Source organism: Pseudorasbora parva, chromosome 5, assembly GCF_024679245.1.
Source record: "Pseudorasbora parva isolate DD20220531a chromosome 5, ASM2467924v1, whole genome shotgun sequence".
In the NCBI taxonomy this organism is placed as follows: Eukaryota; Metazoa; Chordata; class Actinopteri; order Cypriniformes; family Gobionidae; genus Pseudorasbora; species Pseudorasbora parva.
In genome coordinates this window covers 25,604,365-25,621,052 of record NC_090176.1, presented here as the reverse complement: position 1 = coordinate 25,621,052, position 16,688 = coordinate 25,604,365, and the positions used below count along the sequence as shown (strand labels likewise).

The 16,688-nt window shown below is 37.2% G+C and overlaps 1 protein-coding gene and 1 long non-coding RNA gene across 9 annotated transcripts in view; one reads left to right on the top strand and one right to left on the bottom strand.

Moving 5' to 3' along the window:
- Window positions 1-16,688, bottom strand: part of LOC137075248 (UDP-glucuronosyltransferase-like) — a 59,768-nt gene that overhangs the window by 30,847 nt on the left and 12,233 nt on the right. Inside the window, exon 1 of one of the 2 annotated variants that reach the window (XM_067443599.1) lies at window positions 6,536-7,393. The exons of the other annotated variant lie outside the window; for it this stretch is intronic. Coding sequence (XP_067299700.1) covers window positions 6,536-7,378 — 843 coding nt within the window. The 5' untranslated portion in view covers window positions 7,379-7,393. Of the gene's footprint in view, window positions 1-6,535; window positions 7,394-16,688 lie in introns of those variants that run through there. 2 annotated transcript variants of the gene reach the window in all.
- LOC137075250 (uncharacterized) lies at window positions 7,477-10,639 on the top strand. Of its 7 annotated transcripts, none has more exons than XR_010905016.1 (7): window positions 7,477-7,656; window positions 7,847-8,013; window positions 9,641-9,699; window positions 9,812-9,893; window positions 9,987-10,115; window positions 10,277-10,346; window positions 10,450-10,639. It is a non-coding gene; the product is annotated as an uncharacterized lncRNA (long non-coding RNA). The 7 variants fall into 7 exon arrangements; XR_010905013.1 differs by having other exon boundaries at window positions 7,847-8,564; XR_010905014.1 differs by lacking the exon at window positions 7,847-8,013 and having other exon boundaries at window positions 7,484-7,656; window positions 9,655-9,699.

The window sequence follows — 16,688 nt, the reverse complement described above, 5'->3', positions numbered from 1 at the left end:
TAAACCAATTTAGAGCTGTTTCACTAAAACCCACACAACTAAGTCTCTGCAACAGTAGTTTATGGTCTACAGAATCGAATGCTTTGGAGAGATCTACAAATAAAGCTGCACAATGCTGTTTACTATCCAAACATTTAATAATATCATTAGTGACCAGCATGGCTGCAGTTACAGTACTGTGACCTGATCTAAAGCCTGATTGAAACTCATTTAAAATATTATTTTCAGTAATAAACTGTTTTACTTGATCATTTATAAAAGATTCAAATACTTTTGCCATCACTGACAACCTTGAAATTGGACGGTAATTATTCATCTCAGATGGATCACCACCTTTTAACAAAGGTAGAATCATAGCTGATTTCCATGCACGAGGAATAACATTTGATTTTAAACTTAAATTAAAAATTGAAGTGATGGGTTCTGTTATAAGATCTGCAGCAATTTTTAAAAAGTAAGGCTCTATTTTATCAAATCCCGCTGATTTTTTTACAATCCAAGTTAGACAAGGCTTTATAAACTTGTGTAGCCAAAATAGGAGTAAAGGTGAACAGCTGAGAACAACACGAAGCATTTGCCACATTGCCTTCTACATTATGTTCCTCTAAATTACTAAAGTCCGTAATTAAGCCAGCAGTGATAAAATGGTTGTTAAAAGCTGTTACAATATTTTCCTTGTCCCGTATTACACTCTCATTTATTTTTAAACAGTCCGGCAGTATATTGGTATTAATCTTGTATCATTATTGGTGTAATAGCAACATATCATAAAGATGACCCCTGCAGACAAAGGTGAAAAAGAATCTTGAAATATCGGGTAATTTGACCTTTTTATGACAAGGCAAAGTTAGTTTGTTTCATATGGTGTAACTCCCAGTTTCTGCATGTTTTTTTTATTGTCTCAGAGCTATTGAAAAAAGATTAAGCCAACCTACTTAATGATTATATATATATATATATATATATATATATATATATATATATATATATATATATATATATATATATATATATATATATATATATAAGAGCACCAGAAACATTATGTTGTATTTCGCTTGTTCCGATTCTATGCTTAATGGGAAATAATGGGCGGCACTAGAGCGTCCTCGCCATAGATATCCATAATAAGGGCTAGATATCCTACGGCGTAGTCACCATCGTCATCACCGGCGGCCATCTTGTCACTGGCAAGATTTTAAATCTTTTAAATCCTTTTTAAAAGTTTAAAAAAAACATACACACAAAATAACTTATTTTCAATATAAAAAGTGGTTGTGGACTGGATATTTTTTGACCTTTTATTACAGTCTTGGACATGTCAAAGATTAGTAACAACACTGGCTCTGATGGATTGTTAGTTTGTGTGCAGCATCAGATTTACATTTTTTTAATCCCTCATTTATATGCAGTTATTATACTCTATACAAATGCCAGAAACTAAGCTTCTTTCTTTTTTTCTTCAGCACAGGCCTATCTAAAGGGTTAATAGTGCCACCTGGTTATCAACTGTAAAAATTACACATTTTACCTCCTCCCAACTGGGAAAACCACCAACAATCAAGAATGCATGAGTATATGGTGTCATGGCTTTCCAATCAAAAAATGTGGCTATAATGGAAGTCAATGGGCAAAAACAACCACGAACAGTAAATGAGGGAGAAAAAATCTGATGCTGCACAAAAACAATGCATCAAAGCTAAAGTTGTTACTAATCTTTGACATGCCCAAGACTTTTATATATATATTTTATATTGAAAATGTCACTTTGTGTGTATGTTTTTTTTTTTTTTTCAAATCCGTTTTGAAAATCATTTATGGAAAATAAACTTGGAAAATAAAGAGTATTATTATTTTGGTACTGGATAATTTGAACTGAAGAGCCTCATAAATTAATAGACTTATTAATAAACTTATTTTTATTAATAAAATAAATAAAATGTATTTATTTAATAAATAAATATTTAAAAAATGAATTTTATTTAAATGTATTTATTTAAATAAATAAATTTAAATTTATTTATTTAAATAAATAAATTTATTTAAATAATACATTTTTTAAATAAATTTTTTTTTTAAAAATTATTTTATAATAAAATTTTATTTATTTTATAATAAAATATTTTATTTATTTTAAATAAAATATTACAAAAAAGGAAATAAAGCATCTAAAATGTGTTTAATAATGCAAAATTCCATCTCGCCTGGGGCAACCAAAGAGCTAGAGCCGGCCCTGGGTACTACACTGCTGTTTATTAAACGTGATGAAAGCATCCAGAAAATGAAGGGAATACAAAAAAAAAAAAACATTTAAAAACAAGCACAAATCAGTGTAGAAACATTTTTCCTCAAGTTAATTTCTTGCTGAATAGTTTGATTATTAAATACCGTAATACCAATCCTTTAAGGTGCAATCACCATGTATGCATTTGCTGTCGAAAAAACAGTTCAAATCTAAATGAACAGGCTACAAAATTATAGAATTCTAAATAATTTTTATATTTAGACACGCGGTGGCACTATTGACACATTTATCCATATGAGCTGTACTGCATGCACTGCTGACATTTAACTCCAATAATCCAGAAAAGACTCTTTGTGTCTAATTGGTCATTATTTTGGTCATTGCATTAGCACACTGCACAAAATATAATACTTTGCACTGACCAGACCAAGCAGCCAAGGTTTGGAAACTGCAATACCAAATTGCTGCACCTGGTAGGCATTAACATTAACCAAGATTTCACTAGTTCACACTTACATCAAATTAAATAGAGTAAAGATCATGCGTATTTGGCTTGCTTTCCGGGGGAGGGCTCCGGGCTCGGAATTTGGCCCGAAACCAGAGTACCCCCCAGTTATCAGAACACTGGTTTCAGGGACCAGGACCACCATCTCATGACCCCTCTGAGACAGCTCTTCCACCAGGATCTTCATGCTCAGCCAGTGGCTGCCATCCACCGGCATGACAATCACCTTTCCAGCCTGAACAGGCTCAAAGGAGAACAAGCATATCCAGGATAGAAGCCCCAGAGCGGGAATACTCAGTGCTCTCACCATTCCTCTAATGTTCTTACAGTAGACAGCGTTACATTTAGGTAAACTGGAAATGTTTTTCTAAACCAGACAAAAGGGGAGTGGGTGTTGATAGGTCTCTGGATGCATGTGCATACAAGCCCCACCAATTAGCCCAGACTTTTATACCACATCAATGAACTGCGGTTTAAAGTCTAACAAGTAGGTTAAATGTAGCTCTGGGTTAATAATTTCAAGAATGTACAAGCATGAAGAACTGTCACAGTTATCTAAAGATAGCTTTGTTCATACAAAGGTAAAGAGGACCAAATGTCAGCAACAGGTTGCTAGCACTTGTCATGTTAGAATTTGTTAAATCATTAGGTATCATCACTTTTACAAAATGTTCATTTTACATTTTCAAAGTGTAAAAACATGAATCTACTATAAACAAACATAAATAACAACAATAAATAAAAATCACTTTTTCATGAAGGCTGGAAATAATAAAAACACCTTATATACAGGTGTGCAATGTTGTAAAGCACATCTTTTACTGATAAAATGGGGCAAAAAATAGATTTAACTCTAGATTTAAGACTGAGAAGCATACAATATTAAAGGTGCACTATGTAATATTTTTGCATTAAAATATCCACACAAAAAAAACACTAGGCCGGTGTTATATATTTTGTTCAATTGAGTACCTACAATATCCCAAATGTTTCCAAATATTTGTAAATTGTGAAAAAAATGCTATTTTATCTAAGCGTCATATCTATTATGCGTCATATCTGTGCTACCCTCGGTTTCGGGTTTTATTTTGCAGGAGCGCTTTACTCTTAGCAGTGTGAACAAGTGAACGCACGGAGTAACGTCATAACATCATTTTCAACACACTTAAATGTATCTAATATGATAAACAGAGCTGCATTACCTCATAATCATAACCGGAAGAGCGGAAATACTGCAGGCGCCCGGCGAATGTGTCCCGTCCCGTCATAATAAAAGTCCCGGTGTTCACGAGGCGGGTATTTGTGTAACGATCTCTCCAGCAGCTGTGCTCAGCTCCACAACACTCGGCCCTGCTCTGCTTTACACTACAGTAACGTTAATAACCACATCCATGAATGTGATTTCTGCCCGAGTCCTATTTTCCACCGGCTGTGAGTTGAAGACCACATGTCCCAAGATGCTGCGCTCAAACTTTGCATCATTAAATTATGCATTTGTTTTGAATAGGCGACCTCTATTAGACGGAAAGTTGCATAGTGCACCTTTAAAGCAAAACTAGACATTGCCGTTAACGCCGCATTCACACGGGGCGTAGGCGTTAACGCTTCCCATTTATTTTCAATGGGTGACATCATCCTTTGCCGAACTGAATTGTGGGTTCCGTCGCGGCGCTTCACTCGCGTTGCAAGTGGCAGAAGTTGAAGATTTCTCAACTTTTCAAGCGCCAGCGCAGGCGTCATCCAATCAGATCGCCGTATGCAAATATCCTAAAGCAGACACTAGCCAATTGCATTCATTACTGCTCCGTGAACCATCCAGACTCCCAGCTCCCGGACTACTACGTGATATTCTTCCCGCTGTCTGCGCTTTTTCAGTATTTAATGTACTTAACAGCTTCGTGCACCTGTGCAGTGCACTGACAACAACTACACGGGCAATCGCACTCACACATACAACCAAATCGGCATCCATTTCATCTCACAGACTAGCTGTCATAAAAAGTCGCTTTTTTGTGTTGTGTTTTGGTCCAAGCGGCAAGTTAATGTGATTGGCTGTTGTCACTATGACGATCGCGTCAGCACCCAGCTTCAGCCACGCCCCCGTCAAGCGTTAATGCCTGCGCCCCGTGTGAATGCGGCGTAAGGCATTGGACAGTGAAATGCTCATTGGGTTAGGAGGATCAGAAAAAAAACAGGAGGTGAAGAAAAGACAATACAAAAGAATTAAGACTTAAGGTGAAGAATTAAGTGTGAGGCCATCAGGAACCCTTTAGTCTCAAGCTTCACCATTTTCCAGAACTGTGACCTACCTAGAGTCTCCAGAAGTGCAAGTGTCAGGATCTCAGAGACTTAAGTTAGATAAAGAATTCTAAAAAATTACCCCACCTTAATATGAATCACAAGCTGAAGTGTTGTAAAATATATGGAGAAGTGTTGTGAATACAGAATACTGTTTGTTTGTTTGTTTGTTTATTTATTTATTTATTTAAATATAGACAGATTGGTTGACAGTGACTCTTGAAGGACCAGCACCATATCCTCTTGTTCCAATGTTTGAAGAATTCATCTTATCTGAAATGTCTAGGATTGCATTAGTATTGAATCCTTCTCATTGATATTTATACATTTTTTACTTTTCAGTCTTCATTATCAGTAAAATAAAACTAATAATAATAACCTTATAATTATGCACACCTGAATATAAGGTGTTTTTTAATTCCAGCCTTAATGAACAATTATATATCACTTAAAAATTATTAAATATAAAATTATTAGGAGTCATTAAGATTATTGTGGTTTGGAAAAAAAAAATCTGAAAATCAACATGCCTAATAATTCAGCATGCAGTATATTGGTATTAATATTATATCATTATTGGTGTAATAGCAACATATCATACAGATGACCCCTGTAGACAAAGGTGAAAAAGAATCTTGAAATATCGCATAATTTGACCTTTTTATGACAAGGCAAAGTTAGTTTGTTTCATGTGGTGTAATGTTTCTTCATGTTTTTTTATTGTCTCAGAGCTATTGAAAAAAGATTAAGCCAACCTACTTAATGATTAATTTTTCTTCATTATGATATCAGTACAGAAGTATCACCCTGACCATTTTTTTTATTTATGCCTAAAAATATCTAAATTAATTTTAACAAAATTAATTTTTTTAACATCATAATAAGGTGTATTCAAGTCATTATATATGAATTGCAATTTTTAATTGATCAAACAAAAAATAAACGTCAGGTCACTGATAGTAATATTAACAAACAGAATCAAGCATAACCAATATTTTCCTGCGTTTTTTCCTATTCTTTTTATAAATCAATAAATTATTCAAGAACAAGAATAATTCTGCAAGTCACTATTGTCCAAGTATTATGATTACCTCATATATCATGCAAACTCTTTAAACCAATGGGATTATGGGAACACAGGACAGTCATATACAAATTTGAACTCTCACATACAAGGTGCAGTATAATGGGGGACTTTAGTGGTCAAAAGCACACTACTCTGAATGAAAGAAAGTGCTGAGAAAAAGATTAATATGGACTATATGGTATAACAACCCGATCACATGTAAATGTGTATAAATAGTACAAGTGTGCAATGTCTTGTAATGTATATGCCAAAACTACGCTTTTTTCGCGTGCATATGATACTCAATTTATGTTGTGCTCATGCATTTGCTGGCTATTTTCACAGTCTCTGATGATGAGTTAATGACAGACAAGCATTGAGAAAAGTAAGCGTTAGTGCAAATGTAATTATGGTTACTTACTTGTGACAATGGCTTTGGCTTCTTGGTTGCCATTCCTCCAATCATGACCATGTTAGGCATCAACGGTCGTGGAAATTCAAAGGCAAAGTCAAAGCGCATAAACCAGAGAGCTGCACCGCTCATGATCTCCACCATTGATGTTTTTCTCTGCAGTACACGTGAGGCAATCTCATCTGCGTAAGTATGCATGGATCTGCAAGCCATGGGCTGCAAGAGAGCCCTTACCAGGTTCACACACCTCTGCCACAAACTCATCTGGTCTGTAAAGTGGGTACTACGTTGTGGAACATAAGAGGGAGGACTTGGACATTTGCTGGCAAGAGTGTCAACACCACAAGGAAGGTTTATTTGCATATAAATAGCTGGAATGGAGAGATATTCACTAACAATAACCCCAACAGGCTCAAATGGATCTGTGAGAATAGCATCAAAGTTGTAGTCTTGCAGTTTCTTCATCAAGTCCTTGTTGAAAAGCAAACCCTCTGCGTTCCTCACTATGAACCTTTGAAGAAAGTTCAATTGATTGAAGAACAGCAGAAACTTGGACTGGTGAGAAGAGAGGTCCTTATTCATAAATGTAGTTAAATTGCCTTCTAATAACGTATGTAGTTCAGCCTTGGTGTAGTTCACTGGATATGTCAGAGTGGTGGTGTTCTGTGAAGGACCCATACTCAGACTCGCCTCTGGGATGACGACCACCACCTGGTTTCCTCTCCTCCCCAACTCCTCCACAATAGGCTTCATCCCTGACCAGTGACTGCCATCTGATGGAATAACTAACAGTTTCCCAGCTTCAGCTGAACCCAAGAAGAAGAGACTCAGGAGCAACCCCACGCCAGCCATTCTATCAGTGGTGTTAATAAAAAAAACTTTGTCTCACTTTGGTTTTTGCCAGCTGAAGGAGCAGTCGATGAGAAGCAACCAGGAAATGTGTGGCTTAACCCTTTCGCACGTACGTTCTTAAAAATAAGACTGGCAGCCTGGCGTGAGTTTTTTTATTGCGACCGTTATTATGCAATGACATGCGTTCTAATTTCCATGGTAACACACATCAACCTTGACACGTGAGTTTTTGCAGTGACGCAGTCACAATGGCGCTCGTGGTGGATGACCGCGTGCAGGTGAGCGCTCTATGAATGTTTTGCTTTATTTTTTTAATTCAAAACCTTTCACATTATTTGTTAGCGTGTACACACTATGGTTGACATGTTTATGTTGCTATTTTTTCCCCACTGCTTTGAATTTCGCTTGCACACGGCATTTTGCATCTCCCTCACAACATCCGCGTGTCAAATGGTGAGTATATTTTAGTTTTTTTCCTCCTATTTTGGAGCACATATAATTATTTACAAACATGCAATAAATATGAATAAAGATATTTAAAAAATTCTCTTGTAAAACGAACAGTACTCAAAAATGTGGACGTTCAAATGTCATGTTTGTCATTTTGCACATTGCAAATATGCTCCGTGCATTCGGTAAAGTTATTAGGGTTCAGTTGGCTTGATACGTAACATGAATATATTATTTGTTTTAGTGTTTATATTGTTACTGAGTTTCATATTTCACTAGCAAAGCAGAGAAAAGCTATATGGTCACGCCTCACTGACTATTAGCTTGCATATAGTTTAAGTTACATGATGTCAAATGCATACATGATGACCTTTTCTCTGCTTTGCTAGTCAGAATGTGTTGTATAAGTTTAGCATAATTAAAACGTATGTCTTTAGTTAAAAAGAAATTGCAAAATGTACACATTTCATTCATGTTTTATTAAATCTCCTCAATTTAAGCTAAATGTTTTTTTGTTTAGACTATTATACATATATACACTTTCTAATAAAATTACAAAACAAATTATAAATATAATTGCAATGAACAACAATCAAAATAGTATTATAAACAAAACAATAAATATACTGTTCTCCAGCAGCCCTCTCATCAGGTTCGTCTTGAATTGCAGGGAAGTGATTTCCTTTCCTACTCACAGTAGAACAAATCCATAGGGCGTAAGGAAGAGGATAGAATAGTATGTGACAGTGTGATCTGTTTATTATTGTACATTTGTTTATAGAGGGTATGCATGTGACCTCACCGTCAGCTGGCATGTAAACACCTTATATCTTATACCTTAATCGCAATATTGCCTCTCTGACCAAAGTGCATGTGCGCGGACATATACGGATGCTGTGCGTTGTTCACACAACTTCATGAATGAACTCTGTGACATTATTCTGAAGTTTTCTCTTCTCCAAATCACTAAACACTGTCAACACAACCCGCTGTGCAGTCTCTGCTCCTTATCTTCATCCAGATGGAGAGAACGTGACGACAACGTAGGCCAACCCGGCATTGCGATGTTCATCAGGGTGCTGAATAATATCTTGTACAGCCATAAAGATGTATTTTGAATTGCTAGCAGATTTAAACAATGGCCAGTAACATGCATGATGTATGCCTATATGAGTGTGGTATAACTTATTAGCAAATAATAAAAACTATTAGAAGAGAGATTTAAAAAAAACCTGTTATAATTTAATTAATTCTTTATTTAGTTATAATTGAATTAAAATATTTTAGTTATAATTAAATTAATTTATGGACTGACACAATCTGTTCAGTAAACCACTGTTTAAAAAAAAAAAAAAAAAAAAACTATTTTATATTTAGTTTTCTCTCCCCTGCTGTACCGAACCGTGACTTCAGAACCAAGGTGCATACCAAACCGTCAGTTATGTTTACCATTACACCCTTAGTATATTGTATTTATTTAAAGCATTCACAGGCAAATTTGATTTATGTATTTTACTGGTTTCAAAATCAGGCATGTAAAAATGCCAGGAAATGTTCTTGTCAATATCCATGGATCACTGGATCTTTGGTAAGTTTTAAGCACCACTATATCAAGTCTAAGCTTTAGTTTAAACTGAAACTTGTTTACTCGTTGTTTACACCGGTTCCCCTATTAAATCCAGTCACGCAGCAGCTCTTTTGCCACTCACTCAGGAAAGTGACATCCATGCATACCCTTTATAACACTTTTGTTTACATTAATTGAAAATGTGATCAATTTTTTTTATCTTGTTTATATTCTTTGATTTATAGAAATATCTTACCAGTAATTTGCCGGTAGACAATGTGGCTGTTCAGTAAAACTGTGTCAAGTAGGTGAAAGAAGATATTTTTGTACCACTTGGTAGACTTTCTGGTGCATTCAAGAAAACCAGTCATCATGTCCGCTTTGTCAACTGCTCCCATCTTTTTGTTGTACACCAGCACACAGACTGGCTTCATCTTGGCTTGCCCAGTGATGTGATCCAGCTTCCCTGTGGCTGCCATACCAGTTGGGTGGACAGTGGTAAGGACATGGACGTCTCTCTTATCATGCTATTTGACTGCCAACTGTGATCCATTTTCCTTGAGTTCCACATTACCCTTTGTCATTCTACAGGCGAATGTTGGCATCCCTTTGCGGTTTGCACACACAGTCCCACAAGCTCCAGTGCCAAGAGACAAGGTTCTGGAAAAGTGTGGGACTACTGTACCAGTTATCCACATAAAGGACATGACCCTTTCTGAGGTAAGGTCCTAGTAGTGTCATTACAACAGACCCAGAAATCCCAAGTCCTTGGTGGTGTTTTATGGCACTGGTAGATCTGGAGTAAATGATCATGTCCTGCACATAACCAGTGAGCACATCACACAAAACAAAAAACTTGACCCCAAATCTGTGCCGTTTAGATGGAATGAACTGACGAAATGCCAGCCTGCCTTTCCACTTCATCAGAGATTCATCAACACACAGATCCCGGTATGGCACAAAAATGCGATGAAAGGAGGAGGTGAGAGCAGTAAAAATATTTCTGATTTTTTTCAGAGGGTCATTTAAAACTGCTGTTGCATTGTTTGAACAGTGAAGACAGCAGAGGAGCAGAAGGAATCGGTCCTGTGAAAACAAAGACCCGAAAAATGGTGTCAAGAGCATGGGGTCTGTGCTCCAGTAATCCCGAGCTTGAAGGTTCGGGGGAAGGTCTTCATCACTGTCACTCTCTGCCTCACTGTCAAAATTCTCCTCATCAGAATTAAAAAAAACTCCTCTATTTCCTCACTTGTCAGTTGTCTTCTTTTGAAAAAATTGTCTTGCTTTTTCTCTGAAGTAGTTAAAAACTGGTAAATTGTATTAAAATTGTGTCTGCAGTGGGTACCAACGTGAGCGTGAGGTAACAGTGACATAACTTGTCAGCAGGAAAAAATGCTTGCAATGCATGTTTTACATTTAAATTTATGCATTTGGCAGACGCTTTTATCCAAAGCGACTTACATTGCATTTTAAGGTACACATTTTACATTTTTGTCAGTTTTTGCTTTCCCTGGGAATCGAACCCATGACCTTGGCGTTGCTAGCACTATGCTCTACTGTTTGAGCTACAGGAAAGGTTTTATTTTATTATTTTTCATTAAAATATTTTCAAACTTGTTAACTAAATTTAAATGGATGCAAGTTAACTCCTTATGGTTTATGTACTTATTAAAAATATATAAGTTAGAATAGATGTTCTGTAATTTATCACTAGCTGTGGGTGTGGCGCCGTCATGTGTTTACAACAGTACCAGGGAGGCAGTCAGCTGGATTTGCGACACAAGATCACCCACTTCTCCTGATTATATGTGACATTACATGAGGGAACAGCCCTAGACTGATCGTACACATGAAATGGTAGTAAATGATTGTGTTAGTTGATATGTAATGTTATAGCGGGCTAACGTTATGGGCATTTGTGCCGCGATTATGTGTTTACAACAGTGCCAGGGAGGCTAAGCTAGCTGGATTTATAACACAAGATCACCCACTTCTCCTGATATATGTGACATTACGTAAGGGAACAGCCTAGACTGATCGTTCACGTCAAAGGGTAGAAAATGATTGTTATTTGATCGGTAATATTATCACGGGCCATTTATAACACTGATATCTTGCTGTTATATATAGTAGTATGCAGTTACAAACTATATTTAGTGTTTGCTGATATTTTTGTGGTTGTGTAATATAATTTGAAGTGTATGAAACCTAAAATAAACATTAAAAGACACCGAGCGAAGTCAGTCTTTCATTCACTCAGTCTTTGGCTCAGCGCCAGTCAGCGCGCTAAAACAGATTTTAAATTTTGAATTCGGCAGTTGGTCACTGAGCGTTCTAATCGCACCGGTATGATCGTACGCACCAGGGACCAGCACAGAATGATCATACGGGTTTGATCGTACGTGTCAAAGGGTTTTAAACTACTCCAGTATCTCACAATGAGTCTGATTATGTTAGCAGAAGTGGCAATCCTAGTATGTGGGTGGGACTTTATCGACTATATGGAGGTGAAGAAACCAATTGGGGTGAAAGTTTAGAAATATGCAATGTCATGCAAAAATTAACAAATGCATGGCTTTTAATATTATCCCTCATGAAAAAGAAGTTTATTCAAGTGTGCTATTAGTATACTTCTTTTAAACAAAAATTAAGAAAGTAGGCTTAACAAACTCCTCCTAGAGATTTAATCAGATCAACATCATATTTAGTCAGTCTGATCTAAAGGCCTTTGTGATATTAAATTGTGAAGATCTTGAGTTTTCCCTGGAGGGAATGTCCATGCGGCCTGACAAATTTAGATGTTTCGCCATGAAACAGGAAGTTGTTGTAACTTGGACATACAATGTCCGATCTGCCCCAAAATTCACAAGTTTTATTAGAGTCCTGGCCTGAAGACATCTATACATCAATGAGTTACAGTTATAGCGCCACCTGCTGGGAACAGGAAATGGCACACTTTACACTGTAATTCACTCCCAGAAACTCATTAAAATATGCCATGAAGTACCAATTATGCTAGAAACACATTAAATCATATAACACGCGGCTAAGTGCTAACGTAACGCTGCGAAAGTTGGAACTCAAGCATACAATGTACAATTTGCCTCAAACATCACATGTTTAATAATAGTTTTGGCCTGAAGACAACTATGACAATTCAGTTACAGTCAAAGCACCACCTTCTGGCAGCAGGAAGTGTGGCACATTGGAGTGACTGCCATATTTCTCCTATATTAACCGGCTTAAACGCATGACACCCACTATTCGCTGTTTTCCTGAGGCCACCGGGGTGCTCCCAAATGTGCAAGGGTCCTTTTACCGATGCTTACAGCTTTAATTAGACATATAATCCAATGCTTAAAGGTAGGGTAGGTAGGAATGATCTAAAACACTTTTGTCCAAATGTATTTAAACTTTCTTTATATGTCAATACATAATTAAAATGTAAGTACTCTGAAAAGGAGAGTATACAAATCGAGTGACTCTAGACTTTTTAATCTGCAATAAACACTGCTCATTATTTTCTTTCAGGCCGAAACAAGTGATTGGCTTGGGCGACTGTCACTCTCTCTCGCTACCATGTCTCACCGCTTTTGCTCAAGGGGGGTAATCTGGCACTCGGAGAGCGTTCCACCCATAGAGGCGGCCATTGCTAACCAAGCCATCACCTGCTGTTAGCATCCCATTGACTCCCATTCATTTTTGAGTCACTTTGACAGTGAATAACTTTACATCTGAGGCATTTAAAGACTCCATTTGTCCATTGTTTATTTATAAAGAAACACAACAATGTATAAAAGGCAGCATTACCTTAAATCTTACACTATAGCCCCGTAGAAGCTGTTTTTGTAAAAATAGGCTAACGATCGCGCCATAACCGACGCGACTCTGTCGCACAGTAGAGGAATTACCGTATAGACAGGAGGAGATCCTCAGAAGCAATCTTTTACTGTCTATGAGACAGTCGGGGGGACGTGGAGATATAAAGTCTGATAAAGTCAAGGCAGAAGAATGGGGAGAAGCCCATAGTGAGCCAAAAGCAACGGGACAAAACATTTAAACGACGTGATTAAGATTTCACTTTCCACAACTACTAGAAGACCTACAGCTGTCAGACAGGTTGCGTACGTCACATCTACGTCGTCAAGCTCAGTCTGAGCTTGTGCAGTTCGCTCAGCCATCAGGAAGTGAGTGCTTCTAATTGACTTCATTTTCCGCCGTTGAAGTCAATGGGAACGCTCTATCCATTTTTATTACTGTCTATTCTTTCGCTACAAGATCTGTCCAGGTGTGCGCACCTGTTTGATTTGAGCAGTTCAAGAGGCACGAAACCTAGGCAAAATAATAGCAGAGAAAGAGCATTCAAAATTCACAGTGCCGGGTTTTGCAGTCAGCGAAGGCAAACATTGCAAAAAAGGAAGACTCATACTGATTAAGTTAGATTTTTTATTACATGTGATTCTGACATGATGTCACTACATGCACTCCGCTCGTCTCAGGTAAATAATGCGTCTTCCAGCTGAGCAGTTGGCGTAGCGTGTTCATGTATTCTGGGGCGTGGCTTTGGAAAGTGCCCAGAAGGGAGAAGGTGGAGTGAATGGAAATATTGAGCCGACTTTAAAACGTGAGTGGGCTACAGACACTCAATTTTTATATTTTATTTTTCAGAGTACTTACATTTTAATTATGTATTGATATATAAAGAAAGTTTAAACAAATTTTGGAAAAAAAAAAAAGTTTTTTACCAATTCTTACCTACCCTACCTTTAAATAAGAAATCAATACTCAAATTATAAATCAAATGCTCAAACCAACATTGAAAATGGCAAATCAAATGCTCAATTGGAAAACCACAAAGTAGTGGTGTAATTGTCAGATGCCTTTATCAGAACACTGGTTTCAGGGACCAGGACCACCATCTTATGACCCCTCTGAGACAGCTCTTCCACCAGGATCTTCATGCTCAGCCAGTGGCTGCCATCCACCGGCATGACAAGCACCTTTCCAGCCTGAACAGGCTCTGAGGAGAACAAGCCAGACTAAAATGTGGCGCCAGAGCGGGAACATGCTTTCACCATTCCTCTAATGTCCGTACAGTAGACAGCATACAGAGGTATATTTTGGTAGACTGGAAATGTTTTTCTATGAGGAGTTGCCTCTTAACCATACAAAAGTTAAGTGGGTGTTGATATAGCTCTCTGGATGCATCAGCTCAGTCTTTTAAAGGGTTACTTCAGCGATTAGCATATGGCTTTGTATCAATAGAAACCCTGGAGTATATTCAAATGATTGTGACAGAATCTCTATGTTACAATGTCAATCCACACGATACAGTTAACCAAAAGATGATCAATGTTTTAAGAATTTAGAGATATATTGCCTTAGTATGGTGGGTGTGGCTTTCAGCCATTTGGCCTTTGCATCAATACAAGTCTATAGGACTTGATTAATGCAAATTCCCACTGTGAACTTGTGTTTACATCTGAAAGAGTTTTTACATTTGTTTCTGTGTATTTAAGGGAATGTTGCAAAGAGCTCAAGGCTTGACACTTTAAACAGGTCAGCCCGTAATGCTGGACGTCTTAAAGATAAACCAGCATTATGTAATTTTCAGAAGTCAGGTATATATTTCATTCTCTACTTCAGGTTACAAACGGGCATAATTTCAATGAAGGGTTAAAAGGAATAATTAAATGTGTACTTAAACTATTAAATATAATGACCAAATAACCAATTGGCATTCTAACCTAAATTCTAAATTATGATGAAATGGAGTCAGATAAAGAGAAATTTGAATAAAATCCCTTTGCCCCGCTGAAAAGTCCGAACGCGCAGCGACCTTCACCCGCCGATCGTTAGCCTCCATTGGGACGATTTGGGCGGCCTTACAAAGTATTCATTTCAACGGACCTCTGCTGGTCAATGTAAGTGTTTTAACTTCTCAAAATAATTTCTATGAAAGTTAAGCTTCCAAAGGCATGAACTGAAAATGCACCAGACTGAACTCGCGTTGTGAATGTATGCTGCTCATTAACTCATTTATGACGTTAAATGTAATCTGACTCCTAATCTGAGTTAGTGCTGTGAGACTCACGCGGCGACTCGATCGTTATATTGAACAGACACGTTCAGTTTTTAATTGTAGTGTCTTCTCCAACTCAGTCAGAGTAATCCAGTAGCGGTGGCTTTGGGAATGGCCTCTTGGGAATGGAGTCTTTCTTCCCCATGAGACAAAAATACATTTTCTGTCTTTTCTCAGTCTAGAAGGCACCAAATTCAAAAATAATTTCAAAAAAGGATATTTTTAAAGATTTTTGACCTTTGTCTGCAGGGTTCATCTTTATGATGTTATTTCTTGTTTCAATGTTTTTATTTCTAGATGTATGTATTGTCATATAACTATTATAAAATTTAGAATTTCATTCACCAATCTTTTTTTCTTCATTATATCAGGACAGTTTTATCACCCTGACAATTTTACCTAAAATATCAAAATTAATTTTAACTTAAACATTTAACGGTGCACTATGCAACTTTACGTCCACTGGAGGGCGCCTATTCTAAACAAAGGCGTAGTTTGATGAGGCCAAGTGTGAGCACAGCATCTTGGGACATGTGGTCTTCACCTCTCAGCCGGTGGGAAATAGGACTCGGGCAGAAATCATGTTCATGGATGCGGTTATTAACGTTACTGTAGTCTAAAGCAGAGCAGGACCGAGTGTTGTGGGGCTGAGAACGGCCGCTGGAGCGATTGTTATACAAACACACAGCACGCGAGTACCGGGACTTTTGTTATAACGGGACGGGACACAGTAAGGGGGGCGCGCACTTCTGCTTTTTCCGGTCAGGTAAAGCAGCTGTTTATCATATCAGATACATTTAAGTGTGTTTAAAATTATGTTATGACATTCCTCTGTGCGTTCGCTCGGCGCTGCTGTGATATGTTCACACTGCTAAGAGAAAAGCGCTTCTGCAGAATAAAACAGGGTAACGCAGATATGACGCGATCGACAGGTGACTCGCTCAAACGCTATGCTGAAACATCCTGGTCCTTAGTTAAAATTGCAATTTTCTTACAATTTACAAATAGTTGGAAACATTTGGGATATTGTAAGTACTCAACTGAACAAAATATATAACACTGGCCTAGTGTTTTTTTGGATATTTTACTGCAAAAATACTACATAGTGCACCTTTAAAACATCATAATTATTAAAGAGGTGTATTCAAGTAATTTTATATGAATTGCATTTTTAATTACTAAAAGTAATAGTAATATCTAAAAAACGAATC